Source organism: Rhinolophus sinicus, chromosome 14, assembly GCF_057876585.1.
Source record: "Rhinolophus sinicus isolate RSI-liver-muscle chromosome 14, RSI-T2T, whole genome shotgun sequence".
In the NCBI taxonomy this organism is placed as follows: domain Eukaryota; kingdom Metazoa; phylum Chordata; class Mammalia; order Chiroptera; family Rhinolophidae; genus Rhinolophus; species Rhinolophus sinicus.
In genome coordinates, this window is record NC_142514.1 from 186,875,200 (window position 1) to 186,899,921 (window position 24,722).

The 24,722-nt window shown below is 52.0% G+C and overlaps 1 protein-coding gene and 1 non-coding gene across 5 annotated transcripts in view; both read left to right on the forward strand.

The window, feature by feature from the left end:
- The window catches only part of NAP1L4 (nucleosome assembly protein 1 like 4), a 38,973-nt gene that overhangs the window by 8,458 nt on the left and 5,793 nt on the right, over nucleotides 1–24,722 (forward strand). For all 4 annotated transcript variants that reach the window (XM_019755643.2, XM_019755642.2, XM_019755646.3 and 1 more), the window contains exons 2-14: nucleotides 4,773–4,803; nucleotides 5,647–5,705; nucleotides 8,302–8,401; nucleotides 10,555–10,696; nucleotides 10,913–10,999; nucleotides 12,283–12,414; nucleotides 15,386–15,457; nucleotides 16,634–16,773; nucleotides 18,068–18,213; nucleotides 21,638–21,660; nucleotides 21,966–22,085; nucleotides 24,189–24,218; nucleotides 24,653–24,709. In XM_019755643.2, coding sequence (XP_019611202.1) covers nucleotides 4,790–4,803; nucleotides 5,647–5,705; nucleotides 8,302–8,401; nucleotides 10,555–10,696; nucleotides 10,913–10,999; nucleotides 12,283–12,414; nucleotides 15,386–15,457; nucleotides 16,634–16,773; nucleotides 18,068–18,213; nucleotides 21,638–21,660; nucleotides 21,966–22,085; nucleotides 24,189–24,218; nucleotides 24,653–24,709 — 1,122 coding nt within the window. In that variant the 5' untranslated portion in view covers nucleotides 4,773–4,789. The remainder of the gene's footprint in view (nucleotides 1–4,772; nucleotides 4,804–5,646; nucleotides 5,706–8,301; nucleotides 8,402–10,554; nucleotides 10,697–10,912; nucleotides 11,000–12,282; nucleotides 12,415–15,385; nucleotides 15,458–16,633; nucleotides 16,774–18,067; nucleotides 18,214–21,637; nucleotides 21,661–21,965; nucleotides 22,086–24,188; nucleotides 24,219–24,652; nucleotides 24,710–24,722) is intronic.
- Nucleotides 16,088–16,213, forward strand: LOC141572577 (small nucleolar RNA SNORA54). Its single transcript, XR_012497901.1, has one exon. It is a non-coding gene; the product is annotated as a small nucleolar RNA SNORA54 (small nucleolar RNA).

Genomic DNA, 24,722 nt, shown 5'->3' on the forward strand with positions numbered 1-24,722 from the left:
CCACCAGCCTTTTATATGACCACGCTCGTGGCACAGCCAAAAGTCTGCATGAAGCCATCCTAGACCCACGCCCATGGTCTGGGATAAGGTTCAGGCCCCAAAGCCCGCTGACTGTGTCCTGACTAGAAGCAGACTCCAGGCTGATTTTCTTGTTGTTCGTTTGTTTCTAAGGAAATTCCAGGCTTCCATAGTAGATGTTGAATCCACCCAGGTGGCTTTCGATGTGTAAATGGCTTAAACAAGGACTTACCCAGTTAGTCAAAAGAACCTGAACAAAATAAGAGATGGTTCCCCCCTGACGTTGTCAGTCCAGCCGATCAGTTGGCTCCTACCCCAGAAGGTGACACCAAAAAAGAGACAACCAGGGTTTTGACTCCAGCGCCAGTAGTTGGAGGAACCACAGTAAATCCGTCCTATCGTATCATCACTGCAAAAAATCTGGAAGCCAGAAGAAACCACCTTGCTGATGCCGCTGCAGAAAACGCCATCCTTATGCGCTCCATAGACCGAAACTGTCATGTTGGAGAAGGCTGCGGCTCCCCCTAGCGAGGACCTGAGGGAATAACCAGGGAGGGACCCCAGCTGGCCTCTGAAAGAAAGCAGAATTGGAAACCTAAAGGCTATTGGTAGTCGGAAGAAAGGGGGCTCTGCTGTGGACCCAGTAATAAGCCAGTCCTGCCAGTAAATCTAAAATTTCCTTTACTGACGCCTGAACACAAATGAAACTATTGATCCACTAGGAAAACAGTAACAGTTATGAATAGATTTTGGTGGGAAACATCAGCAAGGCCACAGAAAGTGCTTACCTTGCTCGTTCCAAACTGTCTGAAATCCAACCCAGGGAAGCCTGTTTGTACCACCACCAGCCCCCCAAGACATTTTAATTTACCCAGCGGGCCATTAGGGTTTGGCAGGTGGCTTTCTCTAGTGGGGTAATGAAAACTGCAGCAGTACCTCCTGGGACTGGTCAGAAAGCCGGCGGGTGGTGGAACTTCCTTCAGCCTGCCTTCTCCCTGGGGAATCCCGGGCTCCGTCAGAACCTCACCCGCAACAGCCGTCTTCCCCCACTGCTCCACATGCTTCACAATCGAGGTGCTCTCCTAACCGTTCCCACCACACTGACGCCAGGTCTCGTGTGTTGTGTGTAAATGTCTGTTTTTAATCATGAGAAAGAGTCTGGGCAAAAGGGCCCGCTTACGCCCTGTATTTAGAAAACAGCGGTTCTTTCTTTCTATGTGGAAGAAACGTATACTCCAAACTCCCCCTCGCATGGAAAGGACGTGGAGCCGTCGCCAAGGTCAGGAAAGACCTTTCCACCACTACGCACCCCGTCAGGGCCCTTTCCTCTGCCAACTTCAAAGAGCTGGGGTGGGTCCAACCTTGGGTGGACACCCACAGACATCACGTGGCAGGTGGGAAGGGATTTGCACGTGCCTTCACCGGAGCCTGTCCCTGTGCGGGGAGCAGCGGAAGCGGCAGCTCGGATTCTCCGTAGTCGTGGCCCCCACCTTCAGTGCTGCTGGTAGAGCTTCTGAATATCAGCCCCAGACAGACAGCCTCGTGGGAGAAGTCTTAGCAAACGCCCTCCCTGCCCATCAACAAGGAGCTTGTGCCCTGCTGGGGGAAGGAGGCCGTTTTTATGTTAACAGATTGGGGAAGTCACACGAGAACTACAAGTAATGACAGATATTAGGAAACTTAATTGAAGTGGACCAAGCCCCCAGGACCTGGGACATTTTCAAACTTTTAAACATAGGCAGCTGGGGACTGGTTGAAAAGTGTCAACAGCTGCGATTGGACTTCTGGCCCTGGGTGTAATCCTCGTTAAATGCATCCTGCCTGTGTCAGTAGGCACGCGTCTTCCTCCCAGGTGCATGTGCAGAATCAAGTTCTTTTCCTTTCCAAGGCTTACCCTGAAGCTCAGCTGACCATGTTGGAGGAGCATGACATAGATTCCCCATTTCTCGGTCCTTTTGTTGTTCAAATGAGGCCACGTGTTGGCCTGCCGTTTTGCTACGTGGGGCAGGACACCTGAGGATGGTCCTCAGGTCCGAGGGACGCATATGACTAAGCAAGATCCCCATTACAGGAAGGTTGATCAGCGATGCTCTCTGCAAAAGTCCTTGAGCAGAACGGGGATGTGAGAACATTTAATCTAAAACAAAATGAAAGGTATGAAGTGGAGAATCTCACGCATGCGCCCTCTGAAAGTTGTGAGACTGACGTCTTGTAAGTGCTTGATTTGCAGAAGATCAGAACTTAATCTCTCCCATCTACAAGCAAGTGACCCTGCCGCGTGGCCCTGCCGCGTGGCCCCTGATTGGGTTCCCCTTCTGCACTCTGCCCATAGAAGCAGCCCGTCCCAAACCTCCAGCGGACTCTCCAGTAGCTCGCTGCGGTCTGGGTGTCCCGAATTCCAGTTCCTCTGCAGTTCCTGAATAAACTCGATTTCTGGGAACTTGAGCTTGCCTCAGTTTACCTCCTGTTAGGTTGACAGAAACCCAAGTCCACATCTTACTAGCCATTGGTCTTGGCTGAGGTGTTTCACCCTTCCCTGCCCTCTTAATACACAGTGGTGCCCCCTCCTTGGTAGTTGGTGTGGTATAAAATGTAGGGAGGTGCCTGTCACACAGGTCTCTTGCTAGTTAGGGGTGTGGCTTGGTTGTTACTGATTGGGCCCTGAAATCTGTCGTCTGTCCTTTAACCTGGCAGTGACAGCAGTGGCCTCAGGAGAGAGCAAGTTCGTTCCAGTCCACGGAAGTGACTGAGTGTATTTGTTAGACCGTGGACAGCTGTGACTGTGTGTGGCCAGGCTGTTGTTGGGGTCATTGTGGAACCAGCTTGGCAGCAGGTGGAAGATCCTTTTGGACCCTTTGCCCCAGCCATCCTCTTGCAGTTCCACTCTTCATAGGTAAAGAATAACTCGGGGATGGCAGGCTGTACAAACTAAGGGACTCAGAGAGATGTTATCAAAGATATAAGGGAAACCCGCAGTGCTTGACAGCTGGTGAACAGTAAGTGCAGTAGCGCCAAGAATGTTGCCAGCAGATGTTACTTTGCAGACCTGCCTGTCTTACAGGTCACGTTTATAACGTGGCAGAACAGAATAAAAGCTCAGGGATGCTAGGGTTGCAGCTGTGTGCCTGTCACAAACCGCACATGAGCATGGGCTGGGAATCAGAGTGGCGAGGCAGACAGCTGGAAGTGAAACCCCAATTTCTCTGTGCAGGGACTTCAGACTCCGCCGGTGGTGATGGGGCCTCTTGTAGGGCTTTAACACCCTTCACTAACTAAGCTGCACGTGGGTGACTGTGGGGGCAGAGCCCCAGAAAGCAGTTTCCAGGCTCTCGGCCTCACATAGACAGGTGCTGGCTCAGGTAGTAAATGGCCAACTGTGATTGCATGGCCATCAGCTGTGGCTAAGTTGGCCGTCAGCTGTAACCAGTGAGCCATTGGCCACTAATATAACTGCTGTGGCTACGCTAGCAGAGAAGAGAGAGAGAAGAATGGGGGCTAGCAAGGAGATGGCGGCTGGGCTGGCAAGCGTGGATGGTGGTTTGCGGACAGTGTGGATCCAGCCTCCAGTGAGAGTATAGTGCCGCCAGAGAGAATATAGTGGTATGACTCCCCTACCTATGGCTCCGTGGGTGTTCCTTTTTGGCCTCACCATATCCTGCGTTCTTGTGTGGGGAGTGGGAGCAGAGACCCCGCAGGCCTCCCTGCACGACAAATGGCGCAGCGAGCAGGGTCTCCCACATGACAAATGGCGCAGCGAGCAGGGTCTCCCGCATGACAGTGACCAACTGGTACAGTGGTGCACACGTGGCCAGCCATTGGAGTATTAAATACGTTTTTCTGTTGGTTTGTTTTACGCTAAAGCATTGTGATTGAGGGATTTAGACTTTGCTCAAATACCTACATGCGAAACACCACCTAAGATTAAGGAACTTCGTCACCACGCCTCTATTTTTCATTTAAGCACTCTGCATTTAGATAGGGTTAAGGAGCAAACGGTTTAGAACCCACCTTTAATATTTATAGGTATACGTCACCTGATCTGGAGACAGACTTTTAAATTTTAACCTGTGTCTTGTAAAAGTGGGATTGTATGGAGTGCCGCGTGTTCCATGTCTTGACTCAAGTGCTGTCTTCAGTGCAAGTAAGCCCACAATGTGAACTGCACACCAGTGAAGGCTTTGGCTCGCTCCCACGTCATTGGCCTCGCGTCAATCTGTACTCGTGTTCCTGCTGCCAGAACTTATTATGCCGATAAGGCAAGTTAGAAATGATTATTATTTTGAAGTCTGGTCATTTTAGTAGCAACAAGCGAAATTTTTATGAGCCAAATGTGCACACACTGAAATGTACAGATCTTAAGTGTATATTTTCATTTTGACAAGTGTGTAGATCCGGGTGACCAACACCCCATTCAAAATCGAGGACATTTCCACCCCTGCCCCCAAAAGTTCTCTCCTAGGAAAACCTCATCCCTGTAGACCAGGGGTGTCCAAACTGTGGCCCGCAATCCATTTTTAATTGACCCGCAGCAAATTCCAAAAATATATTTAGTTTACTTAAATAAACCAGGTGAGGCAATACGTACTTCACCTCAAGAGGCTGTTTGTGTATTTTCCTGTTTATGGCCCTTGGTAAAAAACGTTAAAAAAGTTTGGACACCCCGCTCTAGATAATGCTGGTAAAAGTACATTTGACAGTTTTTGTTTGGGAGTGTTTAGTAATGTTAATTGTTGCAACTTTTCTTTAATTTGTAGGAGATAAAAACATTCAGATGGCAGATAACAGGTAAGCCAAAATAGACTTTGTTTCTTAGCGTTTAAGTTGTAGTTGAGCAAGCGCCAAGCCACGTTAGTCAGCATCATGAGAAGCTCCCTCCAGCGGATGGCTTTCTTTTTGCCCTGCGTACATGTATTTGAACCCATAAAGAAATTGCTTCCAATGTTAAATGTGTCTCACACGTTGATATTTAAAACCATTTGTGGGAAGGGATGAGTTTGCTCTTCTGGCTTTAACACTCCCAGGTGAGGTCATGTGACTGATGACACGGGCCTAACATTCTGTAGCCTTCTGTGGTCATATGAAAGATTCTATTTTGTGGGTCATCTTGAGGTCACATTGGGTTGTGTGTGGTATTTTCTGTGGTTTATTTTTGGTGAGGGACTTGTGTCCAGACATGTTTGAAAACTGGTAGGCCTGTTTTTGTGGGTTTAGTTATTTTTAGAGGCTTTGTGTGGCTTACAGAGCCACTGGTACTGTGTCCTCACAGCTGGGGACCGTGGCTTCTCTTGGATCGCTCAAGCAATTGTCTAAACCATGGCCTGCTGGTCGGTGCCTTAGTGGGGTTGGTTTGAGAGCAGGGAGCAGATTTTTCTTGAGGAAAGTTAAGAAGCTTTGGCCAGGACTGGAAATCAGAAGTTGTGGGGGGAGGGAGTGGGGGGGGGTGTTAAGTGGTAGAGTTTGTTTTTAACAAAACAGTATCTTGTACAGAACACGTGTGTGTCCACAGTTCTCTTCTGCCCAAATCTGAAGTCACTGTTGAGACACTTTGTTAAATAAGAAGAATGCGCTTGTGCTATGTATCTTTGGAACTTTCTTTACAGTAATACTTTCTTACACCTGCTGTCCTAGTTTTTCAGATGGAGTTCCTTCGGATTCCTTAGAAGCTGCTAAAAATGCGTCTCCCACAGGTCAGTTCAGTGCGCGTGGAAAAGGTAACAGCTGGAGAGTTGGCAGCAGTGCGGGAGTCTCTTGAACCGTTCGTTATAGAAATACAAGTGAAAGGTTATGCAAACATCTCAGGAAAAGTTAGAGCAATTAAAATGAAAATCAGTACTTTGTTTTAAAACTTTTTATTCTAGGAATTCAGGCTGCAGAAGTAACGTGAACGTAGCACAACGTTGTCTTTGTGCTTGCCAGCACTCAGCGTCACCAGTGGTTAACTAATGGCCAGGCTTTCCTCATCTGTGCCTTCCTTCTCTTCCCAGTTGTTCCAAAGCAGAACCCAGAGAGCCGTATTTGTCCATAAATTTGTAGATGTTCTTTTTCCTCTCCATTTTCAAGTCTATCTATACTTTCCCCCCCCTGAACTTTTGAAAGCAAGATGTGGATACACTGGCTAAAACCCCTAAAACAATTCAATGTAAATTTCCTAAAAACTGGAATGAATTCTCATAAGCACAACGCCATTACCACAACCAGACATTGAATGTTAATACCTTACCATTAGCTAACGCACGTCGTGTCACCCCACAGCCAGATCCGGACCAGGCACAGCTCTTATGCTGCACTTAGTTCTGCCTCCTCTGTTGTAGGGCTGTCCCTGCACCCTCTCACCCTTCCCTGCAGTGGCACACCAGCCAGCAGGTGGTATGCCCAGCTGTAAAATGCCCACGCAGGGTTGGTCTAGTGGTGTCCTCATTAGATCAGGGCTCCCATTTCGGCGTGACCGCAGGCGACCGTCAGGTTACCTGTTGCACTGGGAAGAGCAGTAGGCCCGTGGCGGGGGTGCTGACATCGCTGAGCTGGTGAAGACGCTGCCTGCCCGGCGTCTCCCTCACACAGCCTGCTTCTGAGGCGTCTGTCGGGTCCCCCGTGGCTAGCCTGGCCTCCGTGAGACTCGCGTAGGGTTTCAGCAGCCATTGATGATCCTTGCGGAGTCACTAATGACATCGGTGTCTTCTTTTTTTTTTAAATTTATTGGGGTGACAATTGTTAGTAAAATTACACAGATTTCAGGTGTACAATTCTGCATTACATCATCTATAAATCCCACTGTGTGTTCATCACCCAGAGTCAGCCCTCCCTCCATCACCATATGTTTGATCCCCCTTACCCTCATCTCCCAGCCCCCACCCCACCTTCTGGCAACCACCAAACCACTGTCTGTGTCTAGGAGCTTCTGCTTCTCATTTGTTTGTCTTGTTCTTTTGTTGTTTTTGGTTTATATACCACACATCAGTGACATTGGTGTTTTCTAATCCTGCTAGTCCAACACACCACCGCCGTTAAAGAAGCCCCCCCCCCCCCAGTGTCACTCCAGACACATGGCTCAGTTGTTCCTTCAGTGTTTTATCAGTTGCCATCTTCATCTTTTCTGGTGTACAAATTGTCCCACTTGGCCAGTGGGGGTCCCTTCAAGCTGGCTTCTGTGCCCTGTTGCTGTGTTCCCGTCAGTTTTGAGTGCTTTTATTATTTTTTTTATTATTATTTTTTAGTAGCTTTATGGCAAAAGTGATGTCTCATGTTTCCTTGAACTGTCCTTGCCCCAGACCTGGACTCTGTCATTTATCCAAGAGGCCCTGTGTTTTTAGTGGGGAGAGAGAGTTAAAAACTACAACGTAGATGCCAGGTATCCCTGTTTCCAGGCCCTTCAGTGTCCAGAGCGAGAGGATGTGTTCTTTGTGCAGTTACATACGTTAAACAGTGCTTGTTAGTGGTTTGTAGTGAAAACTGAGTGCCTGCTCGGTGTACTTTGCTCGCCCACGTCACGTTCTTACGAAACGGTGGGGAGAACTCCCAGGTATGGACCACCCTTTAAGTCAGGCGAGGCTGCTAAGCTTGGTTTTCTGTACAGTCAGTAAGGGACTATTCAATGGACACTGACGCTGCTGTGAGCTGGGTGATGGGCCACTGCGCGGTCACGTGCTCACTGCCTCGTGCTGCCTTGTTTGCTCAGGGAAGTGATGCCAGCGAGGGAGACGTGAAGGCAAGTGACTTGGGAGGGCGACAGTCAGGACCCGCCTGTGGGGGGGTGGCTTTGGGCCAGAGGACATTGTAGGCGAAGGAGGAGCCAAAGGACGGCTGGAAGCCTGGCCGCCAGGGGACTGGTGACAGTCAGGCCTTCCCTGGCTGCGAGCTGGGGCTCCAGTGGGCGCTCACCTCTGAGGAACTGTCAGCTCATCCCTGTCCTCAGCGTCTGGGCCCCACCACGGCACTGGGGAGAGAAGGCGAGGTGACAGGACATAAGCCACTTGAACTTAGGGAGTGACCATGTCCTGAGTGGGAGGTGGGGGCTTCAACAGTCCAGGTGAGAACTGGAAATCGCTAGGTCTGCCCTTCCGTAGAGTTTCTCACCCACCCAGGTGATGAACACAGTTTCAATTGCCTTTAAAATCCATTTTAAGTAGTTTCGAAGCAGGTGTTTTTAAGATACCACTCAATATATTTAGGAATTAAGTAGATAAGCCAGGCTAAGCAGACACGTGTTGGTGGTTCCAGATGTTGGGCTCCTCTGTGCTGGCGGCATCTTCTACATTGTTTGGCCCTGTTTTCCATTCCTCACAGAAAAGCTCACAGATCAGGCGATGCAGAACCCACAGGTACTGGCAGCCTTGCAGGAGCGGCTTGACAGCGTCTCCCACACTCCTTCCAGCTACATTGAGACGTGAGTATGGTGTGTGTGAGACTTGGTACCGCTGGGGGAAACCAGGAAGAAGCGGCTTCCCTGTTCCTTAGCGTAGGAATAAGTGCGCTTCCATTCAGCGCACGCTGCCTGCTGAGAGCCGACGCCAGGGGCTCAGGGAAGAGTGCGTGGGTTCAGAGTCTGGAGAGGGACAGTGTGGAAAACGCAGCCTGTGGCATTAGCTGGTGCGTGAGAGCTGAGTGCCCTCCTCTGGCCGTTGCAGAGGACCTTACAGGTCCCGCGAGTCAGGCGGGATGGGGAGGACGTGCCAGGCAGAGGGCAACGTGCTTTCCCTCCTGTTGGCTCCTAGTTGGCTGAGAGAGCCACTCCTCCCTGACCTTCCTGCATGCGCCTGCGACACCAAGACCTGTGCGTTTTCAGAGGAGGTCTGTGTCCGGGCGTATTGCACGGCGAAAACAGTAAGGACGTCCACTCTCGGGCTCCTGGGACAGCTCTTCTCGGGGCACAAGCTGCTGCTGGGCTTCCTTCCGCCTGTCAGCTCAGGCCTTAGGCTCAGAACGCCCCACCCTCTACATGGTCCCCCCACGAAGCACTTGTGTGTTCCGAGGCTGCTGTCATGGGGAGCGGACTCTTGGGGTGTGCTTCTCCCATGCGGAGGGTTCTCTGGGAGGTGACTGCACGGGAAGGTTTTGTGGGATGTTTGCAGACTCAACCAGTGGAGGGTAGTGATGCTGGGTGGCAGCAGAGTTGAAGGTGAGCCATGGTTTCTAGTTTTCTGGCCTCAGAAACGGGGTGATGGGGTGGCATTCCAAGTGGGAATGAGCTTTTGTGGTCATAGGGTTAGTTCATGTGGGCGTATTGCACACGTGGGAACAGCAGTGTGTAGTGACTAACTGACCGGAGGGCGGCTGGGAGGACATCGGGTCCGGTTTGCTTAGAGTCCTTTGTTATTTTCACTCCCTTAGGAAGATTTGAAAGGTAAACAAAATTATTTCAGATTGAGTAATTAATGCAAAAAAGCAGTGCAGATGCTAAGTATGTCTACCTTTGTTTGGTTCTTGTTCTGCTGTGTCTGCTTTCTCCTCCTGGCAGATAATCCTAGCCAGGTAACTGCATTGGGGGTCTTGGGTGAAGGAAGGGCCTTCATCCTGAGGGGCCCTGGGGTTGGAGGGACCCAGGACGGGTCCTCTGATTCGAGGCTGTCCCCATGTCCCTAGCACTTTCTAAACAGTCCTATGTGCGGGCGCTGCCAGGTACCCTGCTGTGCATTGTTGGACGGTCACTAAAGTGCTGCGACGAAGGCCAAGTTGGGGAGGAGCCCTCCAGGGCAGGACCCAGGCCCACCCGGGGCCGGCGTAGGCCTGTGACGAGGCCCAGCAGTCAGCTGCGTTCTGCGCTGTGACCAAGGGCTTCAGGGCAAACATCACTGTGACGGGCTGGAATGTTGTTTTTCTTCTGATTTAGAAAAGTAATACATACAAACTAAAATATCTTTAGCATATCGAAAAGTATCAGAAGGCGGAGAAGCTCCTAGTTCTCTGACTGCAGAAGGAAACAGACCCCATCTGTTACCAGACCCCTGGGCGTGTGGGTGCGAGCACTTCGTGACACACGCTCCTGGTACGTGATTGGACAGGCCGGCCTTGGCCCTGTTCAACGTGTCGCTGCTCCAGGTCTCCGCTTTTACGAGCAATGCGTGAGGGGACATTTCAGCACACAAATATTTGGTGGTTTCCTTACGACAGATTCTTAGAATTACTGGATCTAAAGAACGTTTTCAAGGTTCTTGTCGCCCCTAAGAAAGATGGGTGTCAGTGCTGCTTTGCCCTCCCTCAGCCTCATCAAACCTGGGCGGTGGGCTGTTTTTAATGGCTAATTTGTAAGGATGACGCAGGAGTTCTTCTCACTTATGTTCTTTTGGGTATTTTGTGAAATTGGATGTTTTCTTCCATGTTTGATTATTTGTGTTTTCCTTTGTGAATTACCTTTTCGGCTTCCTCCCCTCCCCTTTTTCTCTCTATTGGGATATTTGTCCTTTTCTTAATGATTTTTAGCTGTTTTTCATAGTGAGGATGTTGATTGTACGTTAGCCTAAATTTGTTTTAATGAAATCTGGGAGATGTCCCCTTGATTTTGTAGGCATGTGGCAATTTTATTTCTGCTCCGTCTCTTAGTTTACCTAAAGCGGTGAAGAGAAGAATCAATGCCCTGAAGCAGCTCCAGGTGAAGTGTGCTCACATAGAAGCCAAGTTCTACGAGGAGGTCCACGACCTGGAGCGGAAGTACGCGGCGCTGTACCAGCCCCTGTTTGACAAGGTGGGCGCTGCCCGTCGGTCTCGCCAGCACGTCCAGCCCAGCACGTGCCAGTGCGTCACTGACGGCTGTCCTGCAGGCCCTCACACTTGGACTCTCAGGGCCGGTTACGGGAGCGTCCAGTTGGCAGTCTTTTCCTATCATTCTTCACACACTCATTAGCTTAGCTCTTGATTTTCCGAATAAGCCTCCTAACTCGAAGGTCTCGTTCTCACTTAGAGAAGGGAGTTTGTCACTGGTGACGTGGAACCGACAGATGCGGAATCGGAGTGGCACAGTGAGAACGAAGAGGACGATAAACTGGCCGTAAGTTGTTGTTTTTAATGAGTGGACTTGGGTTCTGTTTTAACACTGTTGGGAAGAGGGAACCTCCTTTAAGGGTCTCTAGCAGGTGCTGTTTCGCCCTTAGTTGGGGTGTTTAGACCTCTTTCTGAGTGAATACTGAGCAGCCGGCAGGCCTGGCGTCTGAGCTGGCGCTGGCAGTTCCCGTGATCCAGACGGTCTCCCTCCCGCTCAGTCACCTGCGGCGACTCCACACAGGGTGTAGTGGGGTGGGATCAGATGGGAGAGATGAAAGCATCAGCAGAAGTCTTCCTCGGGCAGACACGAAGCCCTGCGGGGAGAGGCCACCTGTGTCAGCGGTCCCTGGGAAGTGGGGGTTGTGGTGCGAAGGGCGCGTTGGAAATGCCATCCTGCTTGGGGGGGTGAGCAGCAGCCACAACAAGCCGCCTGAGGGCATCCCACGCTTTGAATCGGTACGTTACTCCTGCTGCCCTGCCCTGTCCGTCACCTGCTCACAGCCTTTTTCTGGTGACGGGGTCCTAGTCCAGTGCCATGGAATAGCCCAACGCGCCACAGGTTAACTGTTGGCCTGATTTTATGTTTAGAAAAGTAGCTTCCACCCTGTAATACTAACTTGCAGGGATTTTTTTTTTTTTTTTTAAGCATATGTGAGTTTTGGTTCATGTTTTTGATCTTTTAAAAATAATGCAGAAGCTGGCCTAGCTGAAGCTGTGTCTGTGGATCAATATAGTAGTGAGTGAGTGAGTGCCTTATTGCTCAAGGAAATCTGCCTCTGTTCATTCCAAAGCCCCTCAGAAGGGTCCCCTGGGACATAGCATCACACGTGCCCTGGCTCCATGCGTTGCTGTGTTTAACCTCCCTCCCTCCCTGGGGCCTGATGTTTCCCCGTTGCTGCGTAGCTTTTTGGTCACCACCCTGATGCACGGTGCCTCTGTCTGACGTTTAGAGACATCTCCTTAGCGTTGGACGTACGGGAACAGGGCAGTTTCTTGTTGCTGAAGACACGAGCTGCGTGTGCTGGTGGGTGATTGGACCACCTCTTTAGCCTTTGCCCCAATGAGAAATCCTGTCGTGGAATTAGGTCTGGATGTACTGCCTCGCGGGCTTTGTCCTTCAGAAACGTTTGAAATTGGGGCGTGCGCTGTGGTCTTGGGGATGCAGATTCAAAGACCAGGGGTTTGATAGTTTGTGTCGGATTCTGAAGTTCTGTTCTGCATTAAATCACTGGATGAGTTGTTAATTTGTTACATTGTGATAAGTTCTGTTTTGCATGTTTAATATTGCAGGGAGACATGAAAAATAAAGTAGTCATAGCAGAAAATGAAGCAGCAACGGCAGAAGAGCCAAACCCCAAAGGAATCCCGGAGTTCTGGTTCACCATCTTCAGAAACGTGGACATGCTGAGTGAGCTGGTCCAGGTAAGCGCCTCTGCACCCCGAGGGGTGCGAGTCTGACAACCGTTTGTGAGCTGCTCAACTGGGCATTAGTTGCTTTTTGTTTTGGATGGAAAGGCGCTTTCTGTGACCCGCCACTCAGGTGAGTGGTCTTGTCCTTACTGGGAGGGTTCATTTCTGTGGCACGTCTAGTGGAGAGGCCTGGAACGCTGAGCCAGAACTCAAAGGTGGTTTCCTCCTGTGAAAGGTCAGCTGCCTCAGCCCAGTAAGCCCGTGAGCAGCTTCCAGAGCCGTCTCCGTCTTCCTGTGTCGTGAACAGGCGGGAAGGTGTGAGGAGAGCGTGCACGCGCACGCTCAGACTTCCCCGTTGGTTGGGCCTGATGTGCAGCCTTGCTAGTTGTATAAATAGATGTATCACATGTTTCTGATAAAGTCTGTTGTAAAAAAAATTGGGGGGCGGCTGGTTAGCCCAGTTGGTTAGAGCGTGGTGCTCTTAACAAGGTTGCTGGATCGATTCCCACATGGGCGACTGCAAGCTGTGCCCTCCACAACTAGATTGAAACAACTACTTGACTTGGAGCTGATGGGTCCTGGAAAAACACACTTAAAAATAAGTAAAAGTTTAAAAAAAAAAATTGGAATAGCCAGTGTTTCTGTTTTTGTCTTGGTCTGTCAGGCTTTCCATAATGAAATGGTAAATAAATTAAAAGGGAATAAATTTGACTTTCTCTGAACTGACTTATGGTAGAAGTTCCCAGAATACAGAAATAAGTCCTGCCCAAGTCTCACAGACTTCTTGGCGGGTTTTCATGGCTCGAAAGTCCACAGCGATGGTCCTGGGCCCTGTTCCAGAGGGTTGTCGGCACTTCTGCCCTGGGCACAGGGCGTGTGGGTGCACACAGCTTTGCTGCCGCCCGCAGGAGGTCTCGCAGATGGGCGTGGTGGTCTGCAGAAGCTCGCCACACTGCTGCCTCTGCTCCCTGCCCTGCGTAATGCTTCTGTCAGCCGAACGTAAGGAAAGGGGAAGGATTGCATCTCTTCCCTTCCTTCCGCGCTGGCAGCACTGGAATACGAGGTGTAGGACAGCCTGTTCTCCTGGCCGAGCCTCCTTTTCACATGCAAATTCAGGCGGGGTTTAAAACAGCGAGGTCATATGCCAGGTGCCAGAAGGGCGCTGGGAAATTGAGTAATTGGTGGTAGTTCTCCCCGAGACTGGAGGCATCACCTGGGCAACTTCTAAAGCTGCATCGCCACATCAGTGCCTCCCCGCCCCCTCGTCATTGAGAGTTCGAGGTGTTTGTAGCTTTTGTGGGATTCTGATGGGCCCCGAGGGTTGGAAGTCGCCGGGCCAGCGGAGCAGTTGGGCAGACCCATGGGTTAGGTTTTCTGACACTTTTGTGGCGACACCCGTCCCAAGGCCTTGCAGGTTCTGGTGCAGTGAATGTGGGGGGCCTGCTGTGCTCCCAGGCCAGGCCCATGCTGCTGCCTGGGACACGCTGTGTGTGGTGGCAGGCTTGTCACGATGGAGTCAGTAGGTGACTGGCCTGGGCAGCCTGGCTTGCGGTGCTGTGCGGCCAGCTACTTAGTAATCCTTGTGGGGCTGGTGGTGCAGTTAGCTGCACTCCAGTGAGGTGTCTGTCGTTCTCCCAGCACCTCTCTATTACTGGCTGTGCCTCAGTTCTTAAGCCATAAGGGTCTTGCTGCTTTTTGTCGCAAAGCTGTAAAAAACCAGGTTGGCATTTCTAGAGTAGGCATGGAGTGGTGGGATATCGTTTGCCCTGTTTGTGACCTGGTAGCGGTAATAGTCGTAGGTCCCCTGGTCAAACGACACATCCCAAAGACATGCTTGACCCTGGGCCCTTTGGTTCTGTGTGAGGACGGCGGTGTCAGATCCCGGGCCTGGGGTTGGGCCCTCCCCGGTGTGGGGGGCTGCTGGGCACGTTAAGAACATGGTGGTTATTGTGTGAATTTGGGGGGTACCAGTGGGCACTGTTGGTTTGACGGGGTGAGTTTGCAGACCCCAGTGCCCTGTACTTGGCAAACGTCCTAGTGAGAACGTTCATCGGCAGTGGAGGATGGCAAGCGTGGTGCCAGGTCAGTGCCACACAGTCTTAGGGCCGCGTGTGCTGGCGTTGAAGCTGTGACATCCCTGCCTGATGTGGCCTCCTTAGAAACCGTCGGGTTACTCTTGTCTAGAGACTTGTGTGCCTTAGTGGCTGCTGGTTTTGTTTTCTGTAAGGTCAGAAGAGTTTGAAATTGGGAAGTTGCTAGTTATGACTCAATTCTTAGATCTCAGTGGGACCGCCAGAAACGCTTCAGTTCATTCCCCAGCCTTCAGGGTAAAGAAGTGGCTGCTTTACAGACGAAGCACCTCTCGCTCGCATGTGGTCACTGAGTTTCAAGTCTTGTCATTCTGTTTCCGCTTTTTCCTCACTTGGACTTTCTCGAATGATGCGTTGGCAAACTTCTGAGCTTGAATAGCGGTCACTTGTAAAAGCGTGTAGCCAGTTAGAAGCTCCTACGTAATGCGTGCACGTGAGCTCTCAGACACACCTCGGGAGTGTTCCTGACTCTGAGTGACGGAGTGGGGGTGCAGGGGCTTTGGCTTCTCGCCGCGTGCCCTGGGGGGCGGGGCTGACCCACATGCTGCTTGTCATCAGTCTCAGAGCAGCTCAGCGCCGGCATCTCCCGTGACGGCATTTCTGACCCCCGTTTACAGTGGCGGCTGGGGCTGGGGTGAGAGCAGTCAGGGCTCTTGCCCCTGGTGTGGGAGGCGCTGTCTTCATGCCAGGCATTGGTTGCCAGTGCTCCGTGCCCAAGAAGGATGGCCCCTCACTGGCTGCTGGGAGGCGCTATTTGACAAGAACAGAATTCCAACCGGCTCGTTATCCAGCACCTAGGAGTGTATGCAGCAGCCGTGTGGTTTCGAAAAGCAACGTGACGATGTGTTGTTTTTCCAAAGCTCGCTAGAAATTTCTTTTTTCTCTGTGTTTAGGAGTATGATGAGCCAATTTTGAAACACCTGCAGGACATCAAAGTCCTGTTTTCAGAACCTGGACAGCCTATGGTGAGTACTGATTGTTCGAGCTCCTGGTTGGCGTCGGAGGGAGTCAGGCCACTGAGGGTAAAGGGCTTGGCGCCAGGGCAAGGAGTCCAAGCTGGCCACTCCCATGCTGGGCGACTCGAGCGAGACAGGCCCTGGGCAGCAGGGGTCTGTGACGGTCCTTCTGGGCCACGAGCTGTGTGGTGGCAGGTACAGGAGTCAGACACGGGATTGGCCCCTGGCCCCACGTGGTGTCAGCTAACTTGTTTCTTGTCACGTGGGTGACGTCGTCCTTGTTCTCAGGGTCACCCAGGGTTACAGGGGTCGGGTGTATGTAAAACAGGTGTAGAAGGACGGTAGGTAAATGCTCCAGTATGAGCAGCACCTGAACAGGAAACCCAAGGCCCTGGTGGAAGGAGCGACTAGGCTCCTGTTCTAGAGCGTAAGTGCAGAGGGATAAGACTGCAGGCGCCTCCCTGCTCTTCGGTCTGTCACACAGCCATCTTTCCAGAACACTTGCTATCGGGTGTCGTTGTGCTAGTGGGGCGGGCCTGCCAGTTTATAAGGAGTGGGACCTCGGCTGCCCTCCCTCCCTTTTCTCTGAAGATGACGTGGGATGGTGCATGCCATCCTCCCTGAGCTGGGTCCTCACAGAAGCACTGTTCGTGACCTGTTTACCTGGCTGTGGCTAACGGGTTCCATTCCAGTGCCACAGCAATTCCAAGAACACATAATTGGCTGGCTGGTGGTGGCTGTCAGTTTCAGGTCTTGGAGACAAAGTGCCTGGGCCTGTGGGTTTGGGATCTTCCTCCCTCCCCACCGCAGAGCACCTGTCCCAGGTGGAGGATGAGGAATGGCATTTCTCTCTTCCTCGTCCTGCAGGGGACGCTTGCAAGAGGCCCGAGCAGTGGGGTACGCCTCTGTCCCTTGCACTTTTCCTGTCCGCTTCTCTTGGAGGTGACATTCAGCTACCCCTCTGCAGGTGGGGCTGCGGGTATGTGTGGGAGTGAGGCCTGTTCACAGGCTGAGGGGCCGCTCTGGCAGTGGAGGGAACCCCTTCTTGCCCACAGCACCCCGGTTACCCCAGCGCCTTCCTCCCTCCTCCCGTGCGGAGGCTCTGCCGTGGTGCCCCCTGGAGGCTTATAAAAGCTCTGGTATTTGTAGATTTTAGGTGGTGCTTACCAGACTTTCTGTTTTCAGTCTTTTATATTAGAGTTCCACTTCGAACCCAATGAGTACTTTACTAACACGGTCCTGACAAAAACGTACAAGATGAAGTCGGAGCCGGATAAGGCCGACCCCTTCTCCTTTGAAGGTCCTGAAATAGTTGACTGTGACGGGTAAGGAAATGCCATTTCAACTTCTTTTTCTGAAACAAAACCAGGAGATGATTTTACAAGTGTACAAGTAAGATAGAAATTAGGAATAAACCAAAACGTCTTTAATCTGCTTAAAAGCCCGGTAGACAAAGATTTAAATTAAATAGTTTTTCTTTTTGGGGTGGGGCTATGATGGCCGGCACTGGGAGATGTATCATGTGGTTACGTGTGCCCAGGTTGGGGACAGTGACCGGTTTCCTCTTTGCATGAGGGGATTGGGTTCTCTAGTCAGTGTCAACGACGCTGTGGTCATTGTGGTCAGCAAAGAGGTGCTGATGGGCCAACAAGTCAGTGTGGGCAGGCAGTACTGGGCGGGGCTTGCTTTAGGAAGGGGGCCGTCCCATCGTCCTTTAGCTCGTGGTTGAGCTCTCTGGCCCTTTCAGTCTGTAGGCCTCCAGGGAGTCAGTGAGCTTGGAGTTCATTCCTCTTGGTTAGTTTGAAACCATTTGGGAAATTGTTTTATCCTTAAATTGAAACAGTTATTTTTATTCACTGGAACCAAGTACTTGTCCTTCTAAATCTCCCCATCTGTGTAATTCAGAACTTTATTAAGTGCAAGTCCTGCTAGCCTTGCACGTCTAGAGCAATTTAGAGAGAGCCACTTGCCAGGGCCAGCCGACATGTGAGAAGTAGGCCTGGCTTTCGAGGCGTGTTCTAGAGCAGGTGCTGTCGGCTGTTGCCCGTGGGTCCAAGGTGATTCCGAGCTAAAAGGCGTGCCCTGCTTGCCCCCACCCCAACCCCCCCAGGACCGCTCAGCACACCTGCAACCCGTGTGTTTCGCACTGCTCGTCAGTATTTGCGGTGCTTGTTTGTTTCCTTTCCACAACTTGTCCCACTCACTCAGTTAGTTGCCTTGAGAATTCGGGTATGTGAGTGGGTGACTTCACGTGTGCTCTCGGGTCTGCACAGGGCAGCTGGTGACAGGCTCTTGAGGCTCCTTTGCCCAGCTTTGGTCGGGGTTGGTCACAGGAAACACGTTGCAGAATCCGTGCAGTCTCGGGGCAATGACACCATTGCAGTTCCGGAGCCTAAAGCTCGAGACCGTGCCCCTCCCAGGGTGGTGGCAGGCCGGCCATTTCTCTTTCACTGACCTTCAATTCCGGTGAACTTCAGGGGCATGTGTAGTGCTTGCTTGCGGGTAGGGCTTGCAACATCTTCCAGGTTAAGAGTGGAGCTGTGGTTTGCTTACTGTGCGTGTTTGTAATCGGCGTTTCTTACGGGGTATGTAGCCGGGATCTCTCTCTTGTCCCTGTAGATGCACTATTGACTGGAAGAAAGGAAAAAACGTTACGGTCAAAACGATCAAGAAAAAGCAGAAACATAAGGGTCGAGGCACTGTCAGAACAATTACCAAACAAGTTCCCAATGATTCATTTTTCAACTTCTTCAATCCGCTGAAAGGTGAGTGGGTTGGGTTGTGAATACTGCTTTTGTAAGTGTCCCCCTGCTTTCTGAAAGTCTGTTACACCACTTCACTCTTACCAATGAAGTACAGTGGTACCTCGGTTTTGGAACGTCTCTGTTGACGAACATTTCGGTTTACGAATGCTGGAAATTTTATGGATTGATGGTATCATCATGTAGTAAAATTCATGCTAAAGTTGCAGTTTTGGGGGCTGATTTTAAAGGTCTGGAATGGATTAATCCATTTTGCGTTACTTTCTACGGGAAACCGTGCCTCAGTTTTCAAACGTTTCAGAACTTGAACGGTCTTCCAGAACGGATTACATTCGAAAACCGAGGGACCACTGTACATGGTTTTCACTGACTGAAAGCAACCCAAACTTGTTTTCATTTTTATGGGAAAAAGGTGAAAAGTGAAAATAGCGTCCAGCATTTGTTTTGCATGAGCCGTGACAGAGGGAGCGGCCCCACCAAGCTCCTCCCTGGAGCCACTGCGCATCTCAGCACCCACCCCACCACTCTGACTGACTGCAAGCACCTGGGCTTTAGCCCAGTTTATTCTGTGCATCACTTAGTAAGAGTTGCCTGCAGGTTTCAGAAAAGCCTAAGGGAGCTCGTCAGGGTGTTCCCTACGCTCTGCGGAAGGCTGGATGTCGTTAAGCGTTTCAGGCATAGTGAGCAGAATAAAGACTGAGTGTGTGTGTGTGTGTGTGAGAGAGAGAGAGAGAGAGAGAGACACTTGCCTGTGGCCACCATTCATACTTTACACGCAGAGAGAAGAGTCTTGAAAGTTCCCGAAGTCCCTGTAGGTCCTGCTAGTAGCACAGCGGTCTCTAGGCAGCACCCGGTAATGGATAAGATGGAAAGTGTGCTGCTTGAGGGACTGCCTGGTGAGTGTGCAGAGTGGTGTGTGCTGGTCACGTCATCCGACTTTTACTGTATGTTAGGGTTTTAGGTTTTGAGTGTTATTTGGTAGGTTATTTTTTGGTTCTGGGAACACAGAAATTTTCCCATCTAAATTAATAGTAATTGCTTGTTCGCTTTATGCCTTTCAGCTTCTGAAAGGTTTCAGGGAAAGCTCTACTTTCAGATAGCGGGCGAAACCTGTCCTTATGGAAAACGGCTTTGTTAACCACAGGGGCCTGTTGTTGTGCCAGAGGCAGCTGTGCTCACAGAGGCCAGGGGTGGAGGAAGGGAAGCCGAGGCAGGCGAGCTCCTGTCCGGGAAAGCTGCAGGGAGCGCCTGCGCCCGAGCACCCACGGCCAGCGCTTCCACACCTCCCTTTGTGCCTCTGGCACCGGCTCGGCTGTGGACTTAGCTGCGGGGCCTCCGTCACAGGCTGTGCTCTGGTTACACTGCACCCCTTTGAGTCACCGGCACACCCCACTCATAAGCTTAGTGCTGTCTTTCTGCGTATCCGGGCAGTGGGGATTTACGTGTTGTGACAAACAAGTAGTTGGGTTTCCATTTTTTAAAGATTTAGGGCAGAATCGTAGCTTGGAAACTTCGGTCTTCTGCTGCTGTGTTTTGTTTCCCACAGGTCATAAAATAAAGATGGAACCTTTGAGCTCGGAAAGGCTGAGCAACTGGTTTTAAGGGTGAATTACGTGGAAGTCTCAGAAACTTCCTAATCCTGAGAGAATGTGAAGGCCAGACCAGCTGGCAGTGTTAGAATACAGATACGGGGGAAGACGGTGGCTCTTTCTTGTCCATGAACAAACCAGTTTGAGATAAAGCACTGCCGGCCCTGCCACAGGATGGCGAGCACTGGGGCTGTGCGTTGGGGCTGCTCTCAAGGCTGAGGCTTTGGGTTTTCACTTGATCTCCGAGCCTGGCGTCCTCATTTATCAAGCTGGCCCTCACCGCTCGTTCTTTCTTATCCTAGTGGGTATTTTCTGCAATTTGTCTTTGAGCTTAGAAGATGCAGGTGTGTGTTGGTTTGGGGGATAAGAACAGCCATAAGTTGAGTGCCTCAGTTTCCTTTTTTGGGAAGATCCCCTTTGGAGTTTCGCACGCATTTCAAGGGTACCTGTGTGAAGTCATGACAGGGAGGCACTTTGATGGAAGTTTTCTTAAAACTGGATTTTAAGTAATTGGTAAAATGGAATTAAGTGGGCTTGAGAATTTGGGGGCATCTAAAACTCTATTGTGGTGGCGGCACAATTCAAAAACTGTACCAGATGTCATTGAATTGTACACTTGAAGTAGGTGAACTTTATGGTACATAAATTATAACTCAATGTAGCTATTTTTAAAGTAATCAAATAAACATAATTTCAGTGATACGCTGTGTGAAAACGAAGAGGGTGACAGTGGGAGGTGGTGATGGGCTGGTCAGGAGAAGCCTGACTTGATGAAATGTGTTTTGAAATGAAGGAAGTATAAGCTGGCTAGCCCAGTGCCCTCTTGATCCTAAAACTACAAAACTGGTGCAGCAGCCACGTGCGGAAAGGAAGGGCCTGGTGCTGATCCGACTGCAGGCCGGGGCCCCCAAACCTGAGTCATAAACAGCCGTGGATGCCTGTGCCGAGGCTTGCGGACCGCTGCCTGCTGTGGGTGGTGTTCGCACCCCCGCGCAGTGAGCAGCGTTGCCATTTCACTGGCACAGCTGTGGGGACAGAGGCAGCAAGTCAGGACGTGGGAGCTGGAAAGGCACGATGAGGCCAGCAGTCAGCACTCATCTCCTGGTGACAGGTAGGGCCTTGAGCCAGCACCTGTGAACTCGGGGATTGGGATCGGCACATCACCTGGTGTCACTGGGCTTCGCTGAGCGTGATTGAAGTCCCTGCCCTTCCTGTCATGCTCAGTTGCGTGGTGGGCTCTAGCTCATCGTCGTGTGTGTGTGTGTGTCTGTCTGTCTGTCTCCAAATGTCAGCTGCACTTCGGTCAAGCAGAGCTGAGGGGCTCGGTGGTAGGGCATCGGTGAGTGACACCCTGCACTCGCAGATGTTTCTCGTCCACAGGAAGGGCGCTCAGTACCCTGTGGGGTCCGTCCTCTTTCCCAGGCTGATGGCGCAGTGTTGACCGCGCCTCAGTAACACTTAGTTAGGACTTCCAAAGCTAAGGATGGTCCCCGTCTCTGCTCAAGTGTCACGTGTGGCTTTGCAGGACATGAGTTGAGCCTGCACTTACAGACGTGCAGTGTTTCCACCGTTAATACCGTGCACTTGTAGGAAAGCTTTTCTGAAAGCTGGCGCCATCCTGCTGGGTCTGTGAGAAGCTGGTGCCGGCCCCGCACAGGAGTGAGGTGGGGGGAGCTGGACAGGGGTGGGGGTGCCCAGCCGGAGGCACACGGCACAGGTGATTTCTGGGGACAACCACGAGGTGCGGGCTCTTCCATTCTGTCGGCCGAGCGTCCGGTGTGGGCTTGGGACATTTTTGGTGGTGGTGTAACGCAGATGTGTTTTGTCTCTTTTTCTAGCATCTGGAGATGGAGAATCACTGGTAAGATTTGTGTGGTCTTGGGTCGTGTATTTTGCTGTTAGTCCTTATTTCCGGAGTAGCTGCCTCCTTTGTTTAATCCCTGCACTCCCGGATTTGCGCCCACTGCACAGGGGTGGGCAGAAGCACGTGTTCCTCGTGTGGGCGCCCCCCTCCCCCGCTCCCTCCCTGGTGTCCTTCAAGCTGCCTAACCTCTTAATGGCTGTCACCAGCACTGCTGGCGCGGGGGGCTTTCAGTGGTGACAGGAGTGAGGGCGAGGCCGGCAGTTGTCCCACTGAAATGAGCTGACACTCAGATCTCCCCTCAGGACGAAGACTCCGAGTTCACATTAGCCTCCGACTTCGAGATTGGACACTTCTTTCGGGAGCGGATAGTCCCGCGGGCCGTGCTGTACTTCACAGGGGAGGCCATAGAGGATGAGGACAACGTATGTGGCAGGGGCGCCTGGGGGCTCGCCTCTGGGGGGCGGGGCAGTCCTGAGTGGGCAGCGGCTTGGGGAAGCCCAGGCCTGCACCTGTGTCACGTCACCGCCCGACACGCGGGGTGCTGTGCTGGGGGACTGGGAAGCAGGTGTGTGAGGCAGCCCCCACGCAAGCCGGGGGCCCCACTGGCTCTCCTCAGGGGAAGACCCCGGGCTTCGCTGCGTCCACTGCAGGCCGCCGAGCTTTGGTGACTGCTGCGCGCGAGGGGGTCTCCTTCACGGAGATCCGGCCGCACCAGCGGTCATTGGCAGAGCCAACTCATGCCCCCTGTGGCACGAGCCCCAAAGAAGCGGGAGGCCATGCTCCACAGAAGACTGTGCTTGAAGGAAGCGAGCACAGCCCCCAGCTGTCCTGTGATGTCACCTGAGGCAGTTTCCATCATAACCAAGCCTTGGGCTGCCGCCTCGGGTCTCGATTGTGGAGATGAAGTTTTGTTTTGTAGTGTGTTAGTGGAAATATGTTGCAGATGACGTTTATATCCTTGCTTTTAGAACTCTTAAGTCTCCTGGAGGCTTCTCAGTTTCCTTTCTTATGAGGCCTGTTGGGGCTTTGGACAGGGTGGCAGGGGCCAGGCGGCAGGCTGGGCCTTCACACGGGGATGGGGCTTCGAACAAGCCAGGCGGTGGGGCCGGCAGGTTCGGGTTGCTTCGCGCCCGAGGCATGAGGCCCGCTTCTCCCAACACCTCCCCCGTGTGCTAAAGGCCCCGCACCAGCAGGGCTGGGCCGGTCACGTGTGCTGGCTGCAGTCGGGGGCTGGTCCATCCCTAGGCTGGGAGGGGTTTTCGGGCTTGGGGAACATGGCCACACACGGCTCACGTACTGCTGGGTCACTTCTGCATGCAGCAGGGAGTTGCTAAGACTGACGTTGAGGTACGTGAATTCTGAACTCGCGCTGTCCAGTGGGACTTTGTGAGGGTACAACTGTCCTCTGCACTCTGGCCGGTGAGGTGCACTGACCACCCCCCTCACCCCCACCCCCCGTGCTGCTTGAAGGTGCAGAATGAGTGCTGGCAGCTGAGGAGCCCAAGGTGCGTTGTATTTAGCCACCAAAGGTCTAGTGGCCACACACAGTGGGAAGCGCCCCTCTAGGCCTGTGGTCGCTGCACCTTTGGATCGTACACCTATCGATCTGAAAACTTGAACACGCAGTGCTCAAGTGTATTTACTTAAAATCCACACCACGTAGACACTGCGTGTGAGCAGTAAGTGCCATGTGATGTGTGTGGGATTCGCTGCAACACCTGGGCACGTCCCGTGCTGAGCGGTGGTGTGGAGGCAGAGTGCCCTCCAGAACCCCCCACCACTCAGCAGCCATGTCACCTCTGCTTCAGCGTCCTCACCTAGCATGGGGTTCGTGGTGACAGGTCTCGTCACTTGTCAAGCTCTTAGAATAGTGCCCCATAAATGTTGGGGTAAAGGTCAGATACGTCAGAAACTGCGTGGGCCCTGGGTGTTCTTATACGATGAAGTGGGTGCAGGGGTTCTGGTTTGTCTTCCACACTCTCCTGGGTCGTCCTGTCCGTCCCAGAGGCTGCACACCCCCACATTGGAACCACTGCTTTACCAAGTGTGAGACGCATCGGGGACAGGCCTGTGCCAAGCCCTACAGAACTGACGGCGGTCTAGGCTGACACCGCCCAAAACCCCAGGAAGTCCGCATGTGCGCCTGTTTGAGGCTGGTTCCAAGCTGACCGAGACAGTCTCGTTGGTTCCAAGACACTGAAAGGTCTTTCCCCGTCAGAGGCAGAGCCGCACGCACATGGTTGCGGAAATACCGTCAGATCCCATCACGGCTGCTGCCCGGTGTTGGGTGTGCAGACTGGCGTCGTCCTAACAGTAGGGCTCGTGAGCACGTGGCCCAGCCTGCCGTGTCGGTGCCCAGAGATGCCAGGCAGCCAGCTGCCCCAAGCACTGGCCTTGGCTGAGTCTGAGCTGATTCTCATTCTCGGGCCTGACCAGTGGGGGCACTTGACAGGGACGGCGTCTGGGTCAGGTCGCCCTCATGCTTCAGAAACCTCACAACGGGTTTCCTTTTTTTTTTTTTTCAGTTTGAAGAAGGTGAGGAAGGAGAAGAGGAGGTAAGACTCAGCTTATGTGCAGCATCGTTTCCCTGAGGTCGTGGTAGGTTCCCTCTGCTTGTGTGCACAGAGGTTATGAAACGACGGCACCATGCCACACCTGTTTTGTGTGACGCTGCCTTTGAAACTGAACCCTGTTGAAAACCAAGTAGAGACACACAAATGCTGTAACAGTGTCTGGTTTTTGACCCTGCAGTTGGCTCATGAAAATGCGACTTAGAAAATAATCATTTAGCAAACAGTGTACTCTTTCAGCAGTGTGTTTATTTCAGGGTTCTCTGTAAGAACAGAAAGAGCCCAGAAATAATTGTGTCCAAAGGAAGTGATTTAAGCAATTACGGAGAGTAATAACCCATCTCCTAACTCCAAGTATTGCTTTAGTCTGTGGCCAGTGGAGCCACGGGAGTTGAAGGCCTGCTCACTCTTTCATACAGGAATTGGAAGGTGACGAGGAAGGAGAAGATGAGGACGACACTGACGTCAACCCCAAGGTGAGTGGTTTGG